This window comes from Filicampus tigris, chromosome 9, assembly GCF_054856515.1.
Source record: "Filicampus tigris isolate MCC_2025a chromosome 9, RoL_Ftig_1.0, whole genome shotgun sequence".
NCBI classification, from domain to species: Eukaryota; Metazoa; Chordata; class Actinopteri; order Syngnathiformes; family Syngnathidae; genus Filicampus; species Filicampus tigris.
The window spans coordinates 6,891,438-6,907,373 of NC_141225.1; the positions used below are offsets into that span (position 1 = coordinate 6,891,438).

At 42.1% G+C, this 15,936-nt stretch overlaps 2 protein-coding genes across 17 annotated transcripts in view; one reads left to right on the forward strand and one right to left on the reverse strand.

Annotated features, from left to right (window-relative positions):
* The window catches only part of rap1gapb (RAP1 GTPase activating protein b), a 126,827-nt gene that overhangs the window by 52,340 nt on the left and 58,551 nt on the right, over positions 1-15,936 (forward strand). The window lies entirely within an intron of this gene.
* On the reverse strand, positions 3,741-13,956 carry LOC147141768 (dual specificity tyrosine-phosphorylation-regulated kinase 4-like). 3 transcript variants are annotated; one of them, XM_086041575.1, is made up of 13 exons: positions 13,714-13,956; positions 11,269-11,452; positions 8,675-8,738; positions 8,423-8,595; positions 8,201-8,337; positions 7,270-7,410; positions 7,053-7,191; positions 6,139-6,208; positions 5,864-6,036; positions 5,728-5,788; positions 5,547-5,649; positions 5,361-5,437; positions 3,741-4,051 (listed from the first exon to the last, which is right to left on the reverse strand). In XM_086041575.1, exons 2-13 carry the CDS (start codon positions 11,317-11,319, stop codon positions 3,969-3,971), a joined length of 1,272 nt encoding a protein of 423 aa, XP_085897701.1. In that variant the 5' UTR covers positions 11,320-11,452; positions 13,714-13,956; the 3' UTR covers positions 3,741-3,968. The 3 variants fall into 3 exon arrangements, with proteins under 3 accessions (XP_085897701.1, XP_085897700.1, XP_085897702.1); XM_086041574.1 differs by having other exon boundaries at positions 13,655-13,956; XM_086041576.1 differs by lacking the exon at positions 13,714-13,956 and adding an exon at positions 13,590-13,667.

Genomic DNA, 15,936 nt, shown 5'->3' on the forward strand with positions numbered 1-15,936 from the left:
GCTCCTCTGATTCCAAAGCAATCACACAGTAAGTCAGCTGGCGATCTATTTTAGCAGCGCACCCTCGACAGACAAGTCATTGTGTGTAGGTGATTTCACGACCCTCACAGAAATTGAACAACCAGCAGAAAAGCCTGTTACTTCCTCATAGATTGCTATTCAAGCACTTCCAAATATTGGCAAGCTTGAACCAGACCTGTCATTCTTATGTGCTACCATGAAAAGCAAGTGCAGTGTGAAAAGGCTTTTAGGGTGATGGGTTTTAGGTATATTTTCACAAAAGCATGTCAGACATGTTATTTCAGACATGCAGGGACTGTTTCAAATTGTGAAAATATTGTGGATGTGTCAAGCAAAAACCCGTTACACTAAGGCAATTTGTACAGCTTCAGGCAAATGGTGTTACAATTATTTCTCAATTATTTCATGCCATTCAGGAGTGATCAGAAGCGCACTGTTGTTCGTACTTTAGCTGCTGTCAGCCCAAGAAAGCCCGTTAGCCAGCTCTAATGGGCCAAGTTAGTCTTATCGTTAATGGACAAGCTTACTCGAGCGTGGTGGACCTTGATGCAATGATGTCTGACTCTTCCCGCACCGCCTGCGGCTTCCTGCCATTCGCCAAGAAAAGCGGTTGCATCCGCAGCGATGCGCCATGCGCATTAGTCATGTTCACACTGCATGTGGCCCTGGGTCAGCGATGCGCCCCCAGAAATGTCAGCTTTTTGCAGATGAACTTCCTAGCGAGTCTTGAGATTAGACTATGTGTTTTATTTTTATCCAAAGCCTGAAGCCTAACAGAAACTTGGCTTTGTTCACATAGGAAATAGTAAATCTGTCACATTTAACCCTTCAGTTTTAGGTGAAAACATCCTCGCCACACTCGACTGTCTCAAGAATCCAACCTGGAAAAATGTATCCTACATTGTCTAGGATCTTAGGCCTATACATCCCATCATGAGTGAGCCATGAAAATCTGCTTACACTCCGTAATATATCCCACCAAATTATCATGGGGCTTTTCCACGTTGCAACGAGGCGCTCTACGTCCACGCCAGCCCTAAGCCCCAGATCATACGCTGGTGAACAAGTTGACTCTTTCACCCTTTCCCATCGAGCTTCCATCTTTCTACACACATGGCCACCAAGGCGCTCTAAACTATCAAATGAGACCATGCGTTTTTTGTATGTGTGCGTAGCTAGCGAGCTAACTGCACTTGCCATTTAGCCACATCCAAAAACTCCTGAAAACATAAGTTCTTGGAGGTCACTTTTAAATAACATTTCCAGCGAGCTTTCTGCTTGTTCTGCTTATCCCCTCCATGCGGGCCACGTCCTATCTGATATGTAATAATGATTAATGTAATGTCACAATGTCAATTAGCAATTTCTGGTTTTATGAGTGGGTTTTCGATTCAACCATATTGTACAAAACATTGAAACTTTATTTCATAAGAGCTACAGCTGTAACAAAGCACTTTACATAACAAAAGTAGCAATAAGTGAAAGCAATAATCAAAACACAAATTATCATGGAGCTGGGGGGGGGCTCCAGCAACAGAAAAGGCCTGATCCCCTCTTAGTCCTTGGCACCTCAAGTAGTACCTGGTCCGCAGACCTGAGGCACCAGGAAGGTGCGTAGGAATGGAGGAGCTCGGAGAGGTATGCCAGGGCGAGGCCATTTAAAGACTTGTAAATAGAAAAATCTTAAACTAAAATGCACTGGGAGCCAGTGAAGGATGCCAGAATTGGTGTTATGTGCCCCATCTTCCGAGTTCTAGTTAGGAGGCAAGCTGGACCATTTTGGACCAACTGGAGACGCTTGAGAGAGGACTGGCAGGCTCCAAAATACAGTGCATTGCAGTAATCTAGCCGAGATGTAACGAAGGAATGGATTCCTGTTTCTAGGTGCTGATGAGAAAGGAGGGCTGTCTAGAAGATGGACCAAACCAGTGCTGATTTGCCAGTCCAATTTAAGATCAGTCCATTTTAGAACCAGCTTTAGATATGAAGCCAGGGGGCCCAGATCAACCGACATTATTCGCATAGCAGTGGAAGGAAATGTTTTGCCAGGTGTAGCAAATACAATGAGAACAGCAAGGGCCCCAGAACAGAACCTTGTTGAATACCATACGATAGACGGTCACGGCGGGACTCAGACGAACCTATGCTAACACAAAAAATCCTGCCAGTCAAATAGGATCCAAACCACTCGTGCTTCCACTAATACCCACTTGGTGCTGCAAACGAGCCAAGAGAATACTGTGGTCCACCGTATCAAATGCTGCAGTCAAATCCAATAGTATCTCCAGTGTCATTTGCCAGGAGGATATCGTTAAAAACATGCAACTGGGCACTCTGTGCTATGTATCATCTTGAAACCTGACTGGAAAATCTATGACATTGTTCATCCAAGAAAGATTTTAACTGAGTGCACCACTTTTTCCCAATTTTAGAAATAAAAGGCAGCTTGGAAATGGACAGCACACCTTGATCAAGGCCAGGTGTCTTTGGACTACAGCAGGTGTAAAATGTTGAGGACTACACCAGTAGACAGGCTGCTGTTGATAATGGCCAAAACATTGAGCCAGATGTCTTAATATGGCAAACCAAATACTCCTGCCTCAAAGGAATTGAACACTGCAGCGTGTTAAAAATCCCTAGCTGTAGCAACCTTTTCAAAAACTGCAAAAATCTATTGCACATTTCAGAGAACGAGTCCACATGGGCTGACGGGGCTAAAGTTCAGAATCAATTGTCTTAACGATTTGCCTGAATGGACAAGTCTTTCCTTTTGAACTCTTCACTTTTCTTTGGTGACGCCAGCAGTCCTTTAGGATTTTATAAGTACTAAGTAGGCAAGACTCCGCCTTTTATGTTATTTAGCAGTTTCTGGTTTCATGGTGATTTTATGTACTATACATTTCACACGTGTGTACTGAACGAGTGATTTAACTGGACCTCCTGTATGCCTATCCATAGGAATCAGATACACCACAAAAGTTTGAAGAGCTGCATGTAGTGCACGTTTCATTGGGAGAGAGGGAGCTCAGTGACCTTTAAGCCTCTCAACTTGTAAATTCACAGGCCAAGCTCACCACAAACTGCTGTTTGCCGACCCCCGCGGGGAGCTCGACCTGTCGTCCTAATTACATTTGTGTTTTAAATTCATTTTGTGAGGCTCTTCCCCTTTGCTCATTTGCAGCTACAGCAGCAAACCCTACCCACCGTGATTGTACACAAAAGCCGTAATTCTTATCACCAGTTAATGACCCATGGCGCGGCGGAGGAAGATGCTGCAACACAGGATTAGCGTTTAAAAAGCTGTCCATCTTGGTAATTTTTTGCTGACTAGCAGACGTGTTTCAAACATAAGCGTGTGTGCATATACAGCATAAGGCCAGCTGCTGTTTTTTGTCAATGCTCTAAGTGTAGTTTTGCAGAAATTTGACTATGTACAGTTAATTAATTAAACTGCATATTTCTAAAAATGTGTTTGATCTTTTGAATTTTGCTTTTGTGATTTTAAGTGCTACATTGAAGTGCTGCTTCCACGGATGAACTCAATCCCTTTTCTCTCTTTATGGGCATGCGCTTCTTTCTTCATCATGGTAACGAAAGCCATACTTAGAGATGGTCCTGCAGTAGAGTGGTGTGGCGTGAGCGGTGGTTCATTTAGATGAGACAGGACCGCCTATTCAAAACAAGCCAAGTTCAACTTTGTGAAACAATGTCAAGACATGTTCTTAAGCCACCAAGGAACTATGTAAAACATTTTATAAAAGCAGTCTCCTGAGCTACTTCCTAAAAGACAATGGTGACTAGCAACTTGGTACAAATACATCATTCAAGCCTTTGTAGTCTTTTGCACTATTAGGTTGATTGGTCGATTTAGTCGTGTCAAGATCTAAGAAAAGAAAAAGCCTGTCTTCAAGTGGTCATCTAGTCCAATATCACTGGATCTCAAAAGCTTATTTGAATTGTGTCATTGGCTGCAACATTGGTGGCGGAATCTTCTCTCTCTTCAGTAAGCTGCTTATCGTCGGTCTGTTATCTGAGCAAAGTAAAACACAAAAAGGCATTTTCAAGACTGTTGATGCAAAAATAGCAAGCATTATATGTTGCATTGTACCCAGGTTGAGTTGGTGAAATCAACAACACCTTTGCAGTTTGCAACCAAATGGCGCACTCAATTTTTCTTAATTGTTTGAATACCAATTATTGATAGTCAGATCCACACAATCGTCACAATTTTTAAATGATCCATTAATTGATTGATCCCTACTTATCACATCTATTCAATCAACTGTCTTGTATTAATTTACATTCCATAATCAGCAAAAATCCCAAATCCGAAATCTCAGACCTCCCGACAAGGATATGTTGAAACGGAATGCCGTAATTTCTAGTCGTAAAGTTGGTACAAATGGATCGACTCAATTGCAGCCTGATTGTCAGTTGTGATTTTTGTCTTGTAAGCTCCAAGTGGTATACTAGATACTTGCTAGTTCATAAAATGTATAACTAGTATGCACCAGAGGTGGGCATTTTACTAAATTTTGCTGATTCATCATTCATCATTTGTCAGCGGCCAGGGTACCCCTCCGGCATTTGTCAGTCCGTCTAAATGTCTGTCTGGCAGTCAGTCCATCAGTTAAGTCCATCAGAAGTCCGTTAGTCCGTCAGTTGGTCCCCCCAAAATCGTCAAACACGGGCGTCCACCAGTGACGAATGACGGTTACACTGACAGATGAAAACCCATTTCCGTCATTCGTCAGTCTGTCCTTTTAAGGAGTTCCGTCAATCATCCTCAAATCGATCGTCCGTCAATGACAGATTGATGGACTGGTCCATCGGTCAAATGGAATGCCCACCACTGGTTTGCACAAGGCACTTACAAGCTACTCAGTCCACGAAACACATAAAGACTATGCAGTTTATTTAAGCAAAAGATGATTGTTATTGTTGTCAAATCATGTTAGCCACTTGTGCTGTGTTCAAGAAAACTGTGACATTGTGCATTTCATGATTTTCGACTAGGATACATGCAACGGAACACCCTTGGAAGTCAAAGTTAAGACTCAGAGGATATCCATATCCCCCAACCCTTAAGTTCCAAATGGGTTAAGTAGGTGAGTGGGTTTTCCCGCAGTCTAGGCAGCATTTATATTACACCAGGGACTGCATTAAGAAAATTAAATATCTCGAGTATTGCTAAAACAAAAATTCCAATCACTGCAATTTATCAATCAGTGGATGTGTTAGTGGAGTCCGTCTCCAAGTCCAGCACTCACTGACAACTAAAATAGACAACACTTAGCGTCAATACATATGCAAGCAGGGATGTGTTGCGGTGGACTCACATGTATGTTTGGTTGCCTGCTTGATCCACGGATGTCGCAAAGCCTTCTCCGGGGTGAGCCGCTTTGTTGCATCGTATCTGCTCAGCGATGCACAAGCACTTAATAGACCCTCAAACAATTCTGTGCACCAGTTTGCCTACTTGAAGGTTGTTGTATTGATATTTCACTAATAGTGGGTGAACCTACTCGAGACAGCACCGAATAAAGTCCAGAAACTTTGGATTTTTCGACTTCAGTCTGGTGGCCAGAGGGGTCTTTGGTGGCTTTTTGTCTTCAGAGTCCGAGCAGTCTGGAAATTGGGTGGACATGTGATCATGATAACATTCTTCACCAAAGACTGGGTTGAAATAAGCCTCATAAACCTCACCGATACAGTAGTTTTTCCTGCTTGCCGCAGCCAGTAGGTCTAATGGTGGGAGGCCCAGTACCTAAGGAACGTTCAAGATACTAACAATGTCGGCAGTCCAAATGTCAAGACTGAATTGTTATGAGCTTATATTTACCCTAGTTATACAGTTGAAAATGTCGCCTTTGTCTTTGCCTTTGAAGAGAAATAGGCCCCAGTCGAGCTCAGCCAGAGTGCAGCCTAAGCTCCACATGTCCGAGGCTGTGGTGCAACACCTGCCAAGGAGACGCTCCGGAGCCATGTACGCCAGCGTCTGATTCGTGGGCCGACCTGTGGGAGAATAAGACACATTGGATGTCTCCACCGGTCCGTAACATAAAAGGTCTGCAAATGGATTTACGGGGCTCATGTCTCACCATATAGTAGTCTCACCTCTGATAAAGATGCTCCCTCCGAAGTCACTCACTGCTGCATTGTTTTCCTTGTCCAACAGAATGTTCTCCTTAAGTAATCAGACAACTTGATTAAATAAATGATGCCTGGTTTGATAACAAATCATTTTCCTATAAAATCCCATTTCAAGTGGAAATCAACAAAATGGCCGCCCCCAGAGATGGCTAAATAGGGTTGGATTAACTCTTATTCCACAAACGCAGTATTTATCAGAATGCCTTGTTTCAACTAGTGGGCTTGCATAGAACATATTCTTGAAAAAAATGTTTGGGTTGACTTCCACTTTAAATCACTATTTTGGCTAGGTCGCAGCTTGTTAATGGTTCACAGTCTCTCCATTATGAATGGAGTTCGTCAAGGCTCTGTCCTTGGATCCATAATATTTACATAATTGTATCAGTTATAACCATGCATCTCCAAGTGTTGTGAGCTATTGGTTTTTGAAGATATGTGATGGTTAAAATAATGAATGACATTATTGGGTCTGTTGCGAAAGTACTATTTTTCTAATGTCTTTTGTTTCATTATGTGTATCTTCTAATAGCATGTCATCTGTGAACAGATGTGTTGATTTTAGCTACGTTGCAATAGAGATGTCTCAGTCACATCATTTTTAGCTGATTGGAAATGTGGTTTATGTTTTAGGGCTTCCATTAACAAAGTGGCTTTTCTTTTAAAACAAAATACCCGTTTTCCTGTTGACAAGAAAACATTGTAGAGTCATTGGACTACAGCAATGTTATTTACGGTTTAGGGAGACAGTTTGCACTCGTAAAACTGTAGATGCAGTATTTCACTGTCTGCTCTGTCCATAAACTTGCCTGCTCTATCACTATGGAAGGATCAGCATATATTTTTGTTTGGACAAATTGTTTTTGTTGTTCTCTTCTTACCGGTTTTAAGTCTCCGTGGATGAGTTGCACGTCTTTGAGTACTTTCAGACACTTGAGAACGTCGATGGCATATTTCCTGATGTCGGTCTCACACAGTCGTCGCAATTTACTCTCCACTAAGGCTTTATGGAGATCCTTTCTAGAAATATATAAGTGCATTAAATTGTTAATCAACAGGTCTTGTCATAGGAAAAGTCCCCCAAAGTCTTGAACTTACTCAAATAGTTCAAAGGTGATGCAGAGGTGACTGCGGAAGTAGAAGTGCTCCTTCATGTGGACCATGTTGGCTTTGTTGGTCCTGTCTAGTCGCTGCAGGGTCTTTAGATTGTCCAACTCTGTCTGTGCCATTTTATGACCTCTTGAAGCAGAAATGTCATTTCACTGACATACAATGTGATAATGCATCGAAACCCTGCCCATTTGCAGAATTAACATATTTGCACCCATCTTCAGCTATTTACTGAAAAATGCAACTATGGGTAATGACCTATCTATGTGCTCTTTCTCTAACCCCTAAAGTTTTTCAAGATGATGCCAAACCATTGGCTAATATAATAGCAGTAATGTTGGTCATGGGAGAGTTGTTGAAGCGACACACCTCGACTGAGAAAATAAAAAATCTTTATTGTATGTTGGTTTGAAGCTACATGTAGCCTGGGTTGTTAGTGGAAGTTACAGAAAGTCTTCTCTGTGTTTGATGTGATATGATGATATGATTTGATATGTGTATGTGGTCAACAGAGTTTGTTTGAGCCATGCAATTTGTGATTGTGTCGTCAAACAGATTGTGTCCTACTGTGTCCGTTGTATTCTCCCATAGTCTGCTTGTATTATGCTGTCCCTCACAAGTCAGTCTTGGTACTACGCAGACATCTGGCTTGGGTTTTGGAGACTGGCGATTGTCGATTGAGATATCATTGTGTGTGTACTGTATGCTGTTTTGGTCATCTCAAGTACACCACCATTATAAGAGCACTTTGTCAAGTGTGTTGTCTCCCATTTTTAAAATCCATTGACATGTTAAAAATAGCTATACGTGTACCCCACGGTACCCAAGTATGCGAGTTTTGATTAGCATAAATCACTACAGAATGGAAAGAACTTCTTATGGTGTTTTAAGGTCTGTGCTGGGATGGTATGGTACTTACTCTGCAGTGTTTCGAAAGACCTTGATGGCAACGAGTGTCATGTTCTTGTGGTCCCTGCATTTGAGCACCTTCCCGGCCAGTCCTGATCCCATCACCCCCAGCACCTCAAAGCGGTAGGCCAGGTGGTCTCCAGCCCTCTGCGAATGAATGATTTATTCTATAATTCCAGACTTCTAGAGGTAGACTTCCGGATGTAATGGTCTACAATCGGTGGACGCTCACCACTTTGTAGAACCCTTTGGAGTCGTCGAAGGACTCGCCCTCCGTCGCCGACGTGGAGTCTTTGGAGCGGCGCATTTTCTTGGCCTTTTCTCCCACATACCACACGTGGCGGTATTCCTTGATTTCGTTCTGCTCGTATGGCGTCAGGCTTCGCTTGGTGTCTCGGAGAACCGCTGTGGCACAGTGCATTGTGGTTCCCGTATTTGTTGCAACGGTATCAGAAAATATCAAAGCCGCATTAGAGACACTTACATTCGGGAGTCCTGCATTGTGATTGGGAAGTGAGGATTCTGTTCCTGGAAGAGCTTTTGTTTATCTGAGTAGAGAGGCATTAAAAGAGATTAAGGATGGCTTTCATACATTAGTTTATCAATTATTAATAATTGATCATTCTGTCTGTGTTTATGTCTAAAAGGTTAAGTTACATTGCCTTGTTTTGAACCAGCATATACTAGATTCCTGCTCAGAGCTGAATACCAGTACCAGAAGTACATGGATGCAATCCAATACACAATATAACAATTGCAAATCTGATATGCAAACACTTTAAGATACTAATAATTATTAGTCAAAGTAATGGACTGCCATGTATTACATCCCCTTGGCCCGATTCTGTGATATTGAATACCACAATCCAGTCCACAATCCGACCTGAAAACCAGCAAATAAATGCCATGTCATCAAATCCCATTTTTTTGTCTACAGCCTTATGCAAAATATTTTGTTATGGTTGTGGGCACCCAGGAAATTTGGAATGGAATAGATCTTTGTCATCGCACATGAACAGAAGTACAGAGCAACGAAATTGCCTAAACGGGTACAACCCTTCCAAGAAACATGAAAAACAGTGACCAACAGAGGGAGACAGAATGGGAAAGTGCATCAATTTATCACTGTGCCACCCCAAGTTCTTAGGTTGAGAATAGTAACCATGTGAAGGATGGGGGAAAACAAGGGTCAAGCTATGGTTCTTTAAGGGGTGGCTAGTTATTATATGAATATGACATTACACAGAACTTAAGACATGCACATGTGGAAGAGGGGAGGAGAAGAAAAGGTGAGGGAAGAGGCCCCCCAAGGGCCCTGTCTAGCATCCAAGCCACTATGAGGCTAGCCCATCCGCAGTGCACCTGGGCCATCGCGCGGGAGAATGCGAGAGCCAGCACAAGGCCGTGAAGTAGGATTGTGTATGCAGTATGTTATTGTGCTTGTGTGCGCATGTCAGTGTAAGCATAACATCTCATTGATATAGATAGCCTTCAGGCCATGGATAAACAACCGGCAGCATCACTTCCAGAAGAAAGTCCAGGTAACGGTAGTTTTGGGAACAGGCTGACGATAATATGATGCAAGACTAAGTTGAGTCTTGCTGGTGCCTAAGAGGGCATTAATTAGCCACATCAGCAATCAAGACGATTCACCAACATCTCCACGATGTTTACCATTTGCCCATTGCCTCAAGATTGAGCTCACTCGTCGCCTGAGTTTTGACTGCCCGTCCCACACCACCATCCAGAACAACCAGCAGCTTGTTCATCTCCAAAAGTGCGGCTGGCTTCAGCTGACTTTCACAGTAAATCAGGAAACTACCAACTCCAAACAGCAGGATACCTGTTATCAAAATTCCAATAACGTAGGTGGCAGCTGTGTACTCGATGGACGGAATAGATACACCACCTGCAATTTGAAGCAGGAACCCAAGGTCTATCCTGCTGCAACTGGCCACTCGGGGCTAGGAGGCTTCCTCTACCATTTCTTCTCATCGAGAAAATCTTGTCAATTGTATTGAGACCAGCTGACCAAATCCATGGTTATATTTTCAGAAGAAATGCAGCGGTAGACTGGGGTAATAGTTAAGACACAAGACTACACGAGACAAAGAGTAGGGCTAGGGAAGAGGAGTAGAACAAGAGGCGTCCACCTTCATTGAGAGCCAAGCTCCATTGATAAATCCTGCGACCAATACTGTCGGGAACATACAAAAAAAGAACCAGCGTGGAGATAAGTACTTGAAAAGTACTTCTTGTTTACTGCTGTCAGTTGTGGCCTACGTTTTACGTTGAACCCAGCTAACAGTAGCATTAGCCACTGATTATACACACTGATTCAGTCTTGGTCTCGTTCTTATTTAAAAGAAATCTGGCGTCGGCATTATCTTGCAAACATAAAAAGATATCAAAGAAATTGTTTTAAGATGCATAGGCCTAGGTCCTTAAACTAAGAAAAAAGTTGTCAAGAAAGGAACCATGTCTATTTCTGCTTTGATTTGAATGTAATGTAGCTACGAACCAACTAGACTGCTGCCTAAGCGAGCTGCCATAGAAATCAATAGGCAACTTTTACGTGGAGGACCACTTTAAAATAACATCAAGGTTCATTCATGTATTGAATAGGGATATCGCAATATTAAAATTGACACAATATCATTGTTGCCATGTTACGATGTTAAACGCAGCACATCTATGTCACAAAACATTCCCTTTCACCCGAACACAGCATTGTGAACTGCATAGACCATGATACTATGAGTCACTGGGCCAATAGGAACACATGACAATTAAATGACTGGCCAAGACTATCACTTCTGTTAAATACAAAAATACAGTATGGGCTGGTTTTTCAATATCCCTTTTTTTTTTACAGTATGGTGGGTTTTTGTAGTTTTGTGATTTTTTTTATATCACCAACCTCCCCACAATATTGTGATAATTATATTGTGAGGTTGATATCGCGATAATATTGTATCGTGACATTTTGATAGTTAAATCCCTTGTATTTGCACATCCGATCGCATTTTTCAAGAGACAAGCGGTTGTATGTCGATCTATCCCCGGACTCGTACTCACTCTAGCACAGACTTGTTGGGCGGGCGTCGAGATTGTTTTCTGCTGAGTCATGGGAATTTGCGGGAACCCTATTCTGGTTTTGTACAGGGGGTTGGAAGGCAAGGAGGTCTGATGATGGACTGCCACTTGGATGTTTTTTGGTTGACTTCAGCGGCTCCTTGTGGACTCTTGTGGTGGGAGGAATCTAGAAAGTGAAAAGGAGAAGGGTGAGTCCACATCAATGCATTTGACATTAGTTATTGATCCCATATCACCTTTGAGCTTCAGGTTTCCCCAACCCTGGATTAAAGTGCAATACTGGCAATGACAGATCGATTCAAATATCGATAAAAACATTGGTTTTGATATTGATCGATACAAGTAATGAGTGTTTAGTTTCTTGTATGTGCTGCTGGGGTTTTGTCAAATACAGGCCAGTATTTCGTTGAAATCAATGCTTTGAAATTCCTTAAGGTATTTACACTTGATTGGACATGTATCGATCTTATCCTGTCTAGCGTCTTGCATTTTCACATCTTATCCTGTCTGCCGTCTTGCATTTTCACTTTTTAATTAAAAGATACACATATAGAGAACAAGTACAAGAAAAATATAAATTTTAATACATTTTTCAACAGCAAAAAGTCATTTTTGTCTCAAGCGATTACTTTGAGCGCTTTAATACCATTGGTCTGCATCCAAAAGTAAATAAGAATGACATAAATATTTTCAAGATCCGTTTTTCGCACTGAAGACAGTGGTACCATTAATTTTGACCCATATGCTTAGTTTTGTTCCATCCTACGAGTTTTCCAGGGGTCCATTTCACAAAGCAGGTTCAACAAATTCTGAGTCTAATCCTGAAGTCTGAGTTGATCTACTCTGAGATAGGAAACTGAGTTTCTGGTTCCAGAACTGCTGATTTGTATCAGTTTACTCCACTCGGAGTATCTTCACCTGGAGTTAAGCGCGTGCACCACAACTATGAAGAGACAGCACCGATTCGACGAGCCACTATGGCAACGGTGTTAGAGACGTGGGAGAACGTTGCTGCTCTGCTCAGGTCAATGCGTTAGTTTCAATTTAGTCCTTTGCAATCACAATATAATCATCTTAATCCAGATAGATTTTTGGACTGTCTGATAATGGATTGTCACGCGAAATGGTACTGCTCAAAAAGATAATTTTCTGGAAATGCTAAAACATCAGTGCGTGGTCTGATCCCGACAAACATTTAATTCTCTGCATAGTAATATGCTGCACTGCCATCCACGCGATCATTATCAAAAGGACATGCCACACTTGTGTCCACACTGAATAAAAATTATTATTGAATTTATTCAATTTTATTTCATCAAGTGGTTGCACAAAATGAAATCATCTGTATCCAGATACCTTTTTAAAGTAGATGTATAGTCTTCTTAAAATAGCAATCTGGATTCAGATTTTATTTTGTGTGACCACCTGATGAAATATAATTAATTAAATGATGCACAACATTTGTTTCATTGTATAGTCTATTTAAAAATGTATTTGGATCCAGATTATATTTCGTGCAACCACTTGAAGAAATGAAATTTCATAAATTCAACAGAAACTTGTCAGAATACTGTGCCTACTCAGTGTATAGGCAATTATCATAAACTGTCTGATTTTTTATTTTTTAAATGACAGACGGCAGAACTAGGCTACACCAAAACTCGCCTGCGAATGGAATGAATGAAGAAATTAAACATAGCGTGTGGCTCTGGAAGGCGCGGTGACAGAGAAATTTGAGGTTCATTGAGATAAACCTGACCACGTTAGGTTCAGAGAGTCTGTTACTGCGGTAACTACCCGAGAGCTTAAGTTACCTCTCTTTGAAACCGGCCAGAGTTCCCTCTTTCTCTGATTAGTTACCTCATTTTTGAAACGGAAAAGTCAGAGTTCCCTTCATTTCAGGGGTAAGCAGACTCTTGAGTTTTCGCTAAACCTGCTTTGTGAAGCGCACCCCATGAGTAGTGGATGTTATTACCGGGTACTTGTTCTTACCATCAGTGGATGTATATTATATATGAAGTGCATGAACAAACCTCATTATTGTATGCCAAGTAAATACAAGTACCCCTACACCGCTTTAACATGTCTTGCAACTGTAAAAAAAGGCAAATAAAAATAAATCTTGCACTATTGCAAACTATTAGTGAAAGTAGAATGGTAGTTTTTAATGTTCATAACGTGAAGCATTTCCTCTAATTTAATATGTCTTTATGCCCTCATAGCAATCTACAGTGTTATGATGGTTTATTTTTATTGTTGAATTTTTTTATTTTTGTTTTTGTTAATTTAATTTACTCCCTTACTCGAATCCACAATGGTATCTCTGTATCCAAACGGCCATTTCCCAGCGGCTGTAATCCAAACTAACCTTGTTGAGTTGCTCGTTAGTTGCCTTGTCACTTTTTGGTGAAGCTGCTTGCATCTTACCGAGTGCCGCTTTCGAAAGTGGCGAACATCTCTCCTTCTTCTTGATGAGAGTATACAAAAGTCGTCGTCGTCTTTCGCACACTCCCAGCGGGGCGCGCCCACGTCACGTGCGCTTTTATTTGTAACAAAGTGTCGTTGGCTCGTCATCGCCGCATGAAAGAGGGATTTGGAGGCGCGAGGCTGCACGTCAGAAACGTCACGGACGTCAGGTGACAGCCGGGCCAGTTTGGGTGACGCGAGGCCGGTGGGAGAAAGTCGTGAAGCTCCTGCTGGTGGGGGCGGGTGAACGTAGGTCGAAAGCCGCATCGTGTAGACTGACGGCTCACAACGTCGTTGCCATGGTAGCACGCAGCTGAACAATATAAGAACAGATTCAATATGATGTATAAACATAATTTAAAATGTACTGTCAGAAATCCGTGTCAAGCCCCTCTAATATACAATATGATATTGTAAGATATATAAATTTGATATTGTTAAAAGATATGTGCTCTCAAATGTGTTGCTAACTGTAGTGTATATATGTTTGTTACATAACAATGTTCCTTTGATTCTTTGTACTAAAGTTTTCTTCTCACTTCTTCCACACTGTCAGACGAGACAGGCTGTATGTAGTTATTCCTCTGTCAATATAGCGATATATTATCGGTTTGTTGATCCTGAAAATAGTGGGACGCAATACTACTGCTGCGTAGTACCACTCTGCCAACAGGCTATGGGCCTAGTACCCGACTGAAGCCAGGACTCAACAGGAATACTGGGACTTTACCACCAGAAAGAAGCTGCAACTACTGCGAGTCCGGTGAGCGTAACTGCAAGTAAGCCAATGGCTAGCGCAATGAGTCGGCGGCTGACTGAAACGAGTAGCCGCTGGAATAGACTCCTTTTTGACGGGGATGAGAAAAACTGACAGCGCGCCAGGAGTCTTAACAGTGAGAGTGTCACTGAGTATACTATACGGGCAGAGACCACCATCACAGCACTTTGAAACGCCGGTGAAACATTGAGCGACGGATTGCTCATTGCATTAGTTAAAAAGGCTGCCTGAATCTTTTAAACCATTCATTGTCCACGTAACTCAAAGTGATTACTTTGCAATTACTTTTGCTGACTTGCTGACTTCAAGACAAAACTACGGAACTACAAAGACACTGTAAAGATGAGAGGTACAGCGTCTGAGGAGGAGGATGTTATGAAGGCACGAGTCCAGCCAAGTAAAAAAACAATGTACCAACATCGAGTGTTTTAAATGTGGCTGAAAAGGACAAAGCTAGAGAGTGTCAATGTAAGCAGCGGTGCAGTTTGTGCAGGTGTAAACAATGGCCGGATAATGCATGAAAAGTTTCAGTTGACAAGGAGTACGTGTTCCACTTGAATGACGATGCCACAGTTATCCAGCCGGTGCACAGCATCAAGAAAACAGGTCTGATGGTTGACACGGGCGCCACTTCACACATCATAACTAATCTGAGCAAGTTCAAAGCGTTCAACGACAGTTTCCAGGCCGAGAGACACTGCGTGGAACTGGCTGAAGGCACAAGATACAATGGAGTAGCAGAACGCAGGGGAGATGCAGCCTGATGGACAACAATGGGGAATGGCACAAAGTAACGCTGAGACAGGTGTTACACATTTCCGCAGGACATCTTTGTGCAAGCAGTTACATCCAGAGGTGCAATGGTGATCTTCAAGGAAGGACATGATGTTCTACGACACAGGGATGAGACAATTCCACATGCACACGTTGTGAATGGTGACAATGATGACCAATGCAAAAGGTGTTGTGACATGCAGACATGGCATGAGATCATGGGTCACTGCAATTACGATGATATTCAAAGGATGCAAGAAGTTGTTGATGGCATGGTGATCAAGGGTATGTGTGCACAGGGAAAGTTGTTCAAACTAGGAGTATAGAACCAGATGCGAGAGCTAAAGCTGTACTCGACATGCTCCACATATACATAGCGGGACCAATTGATCCATCGCTTTGCATTGTCCTTTACCGACAATCGTTCTGGTGCAGTGTTTGTATTTCATGAAGCACAAGAGTGACCCAACGCAAGCAACTGAAAACATACTGGTAGATAACAGCCTCATACGGGAAGGTCAAATGTATCAGATTTGGCAACAGAACTGACTTATTAGGTAAAAACTACCAAAGTTTGCTAACTAAAAATAGCATCAAGCATGAGACATCAGCACCATATTCGCCACATCAAA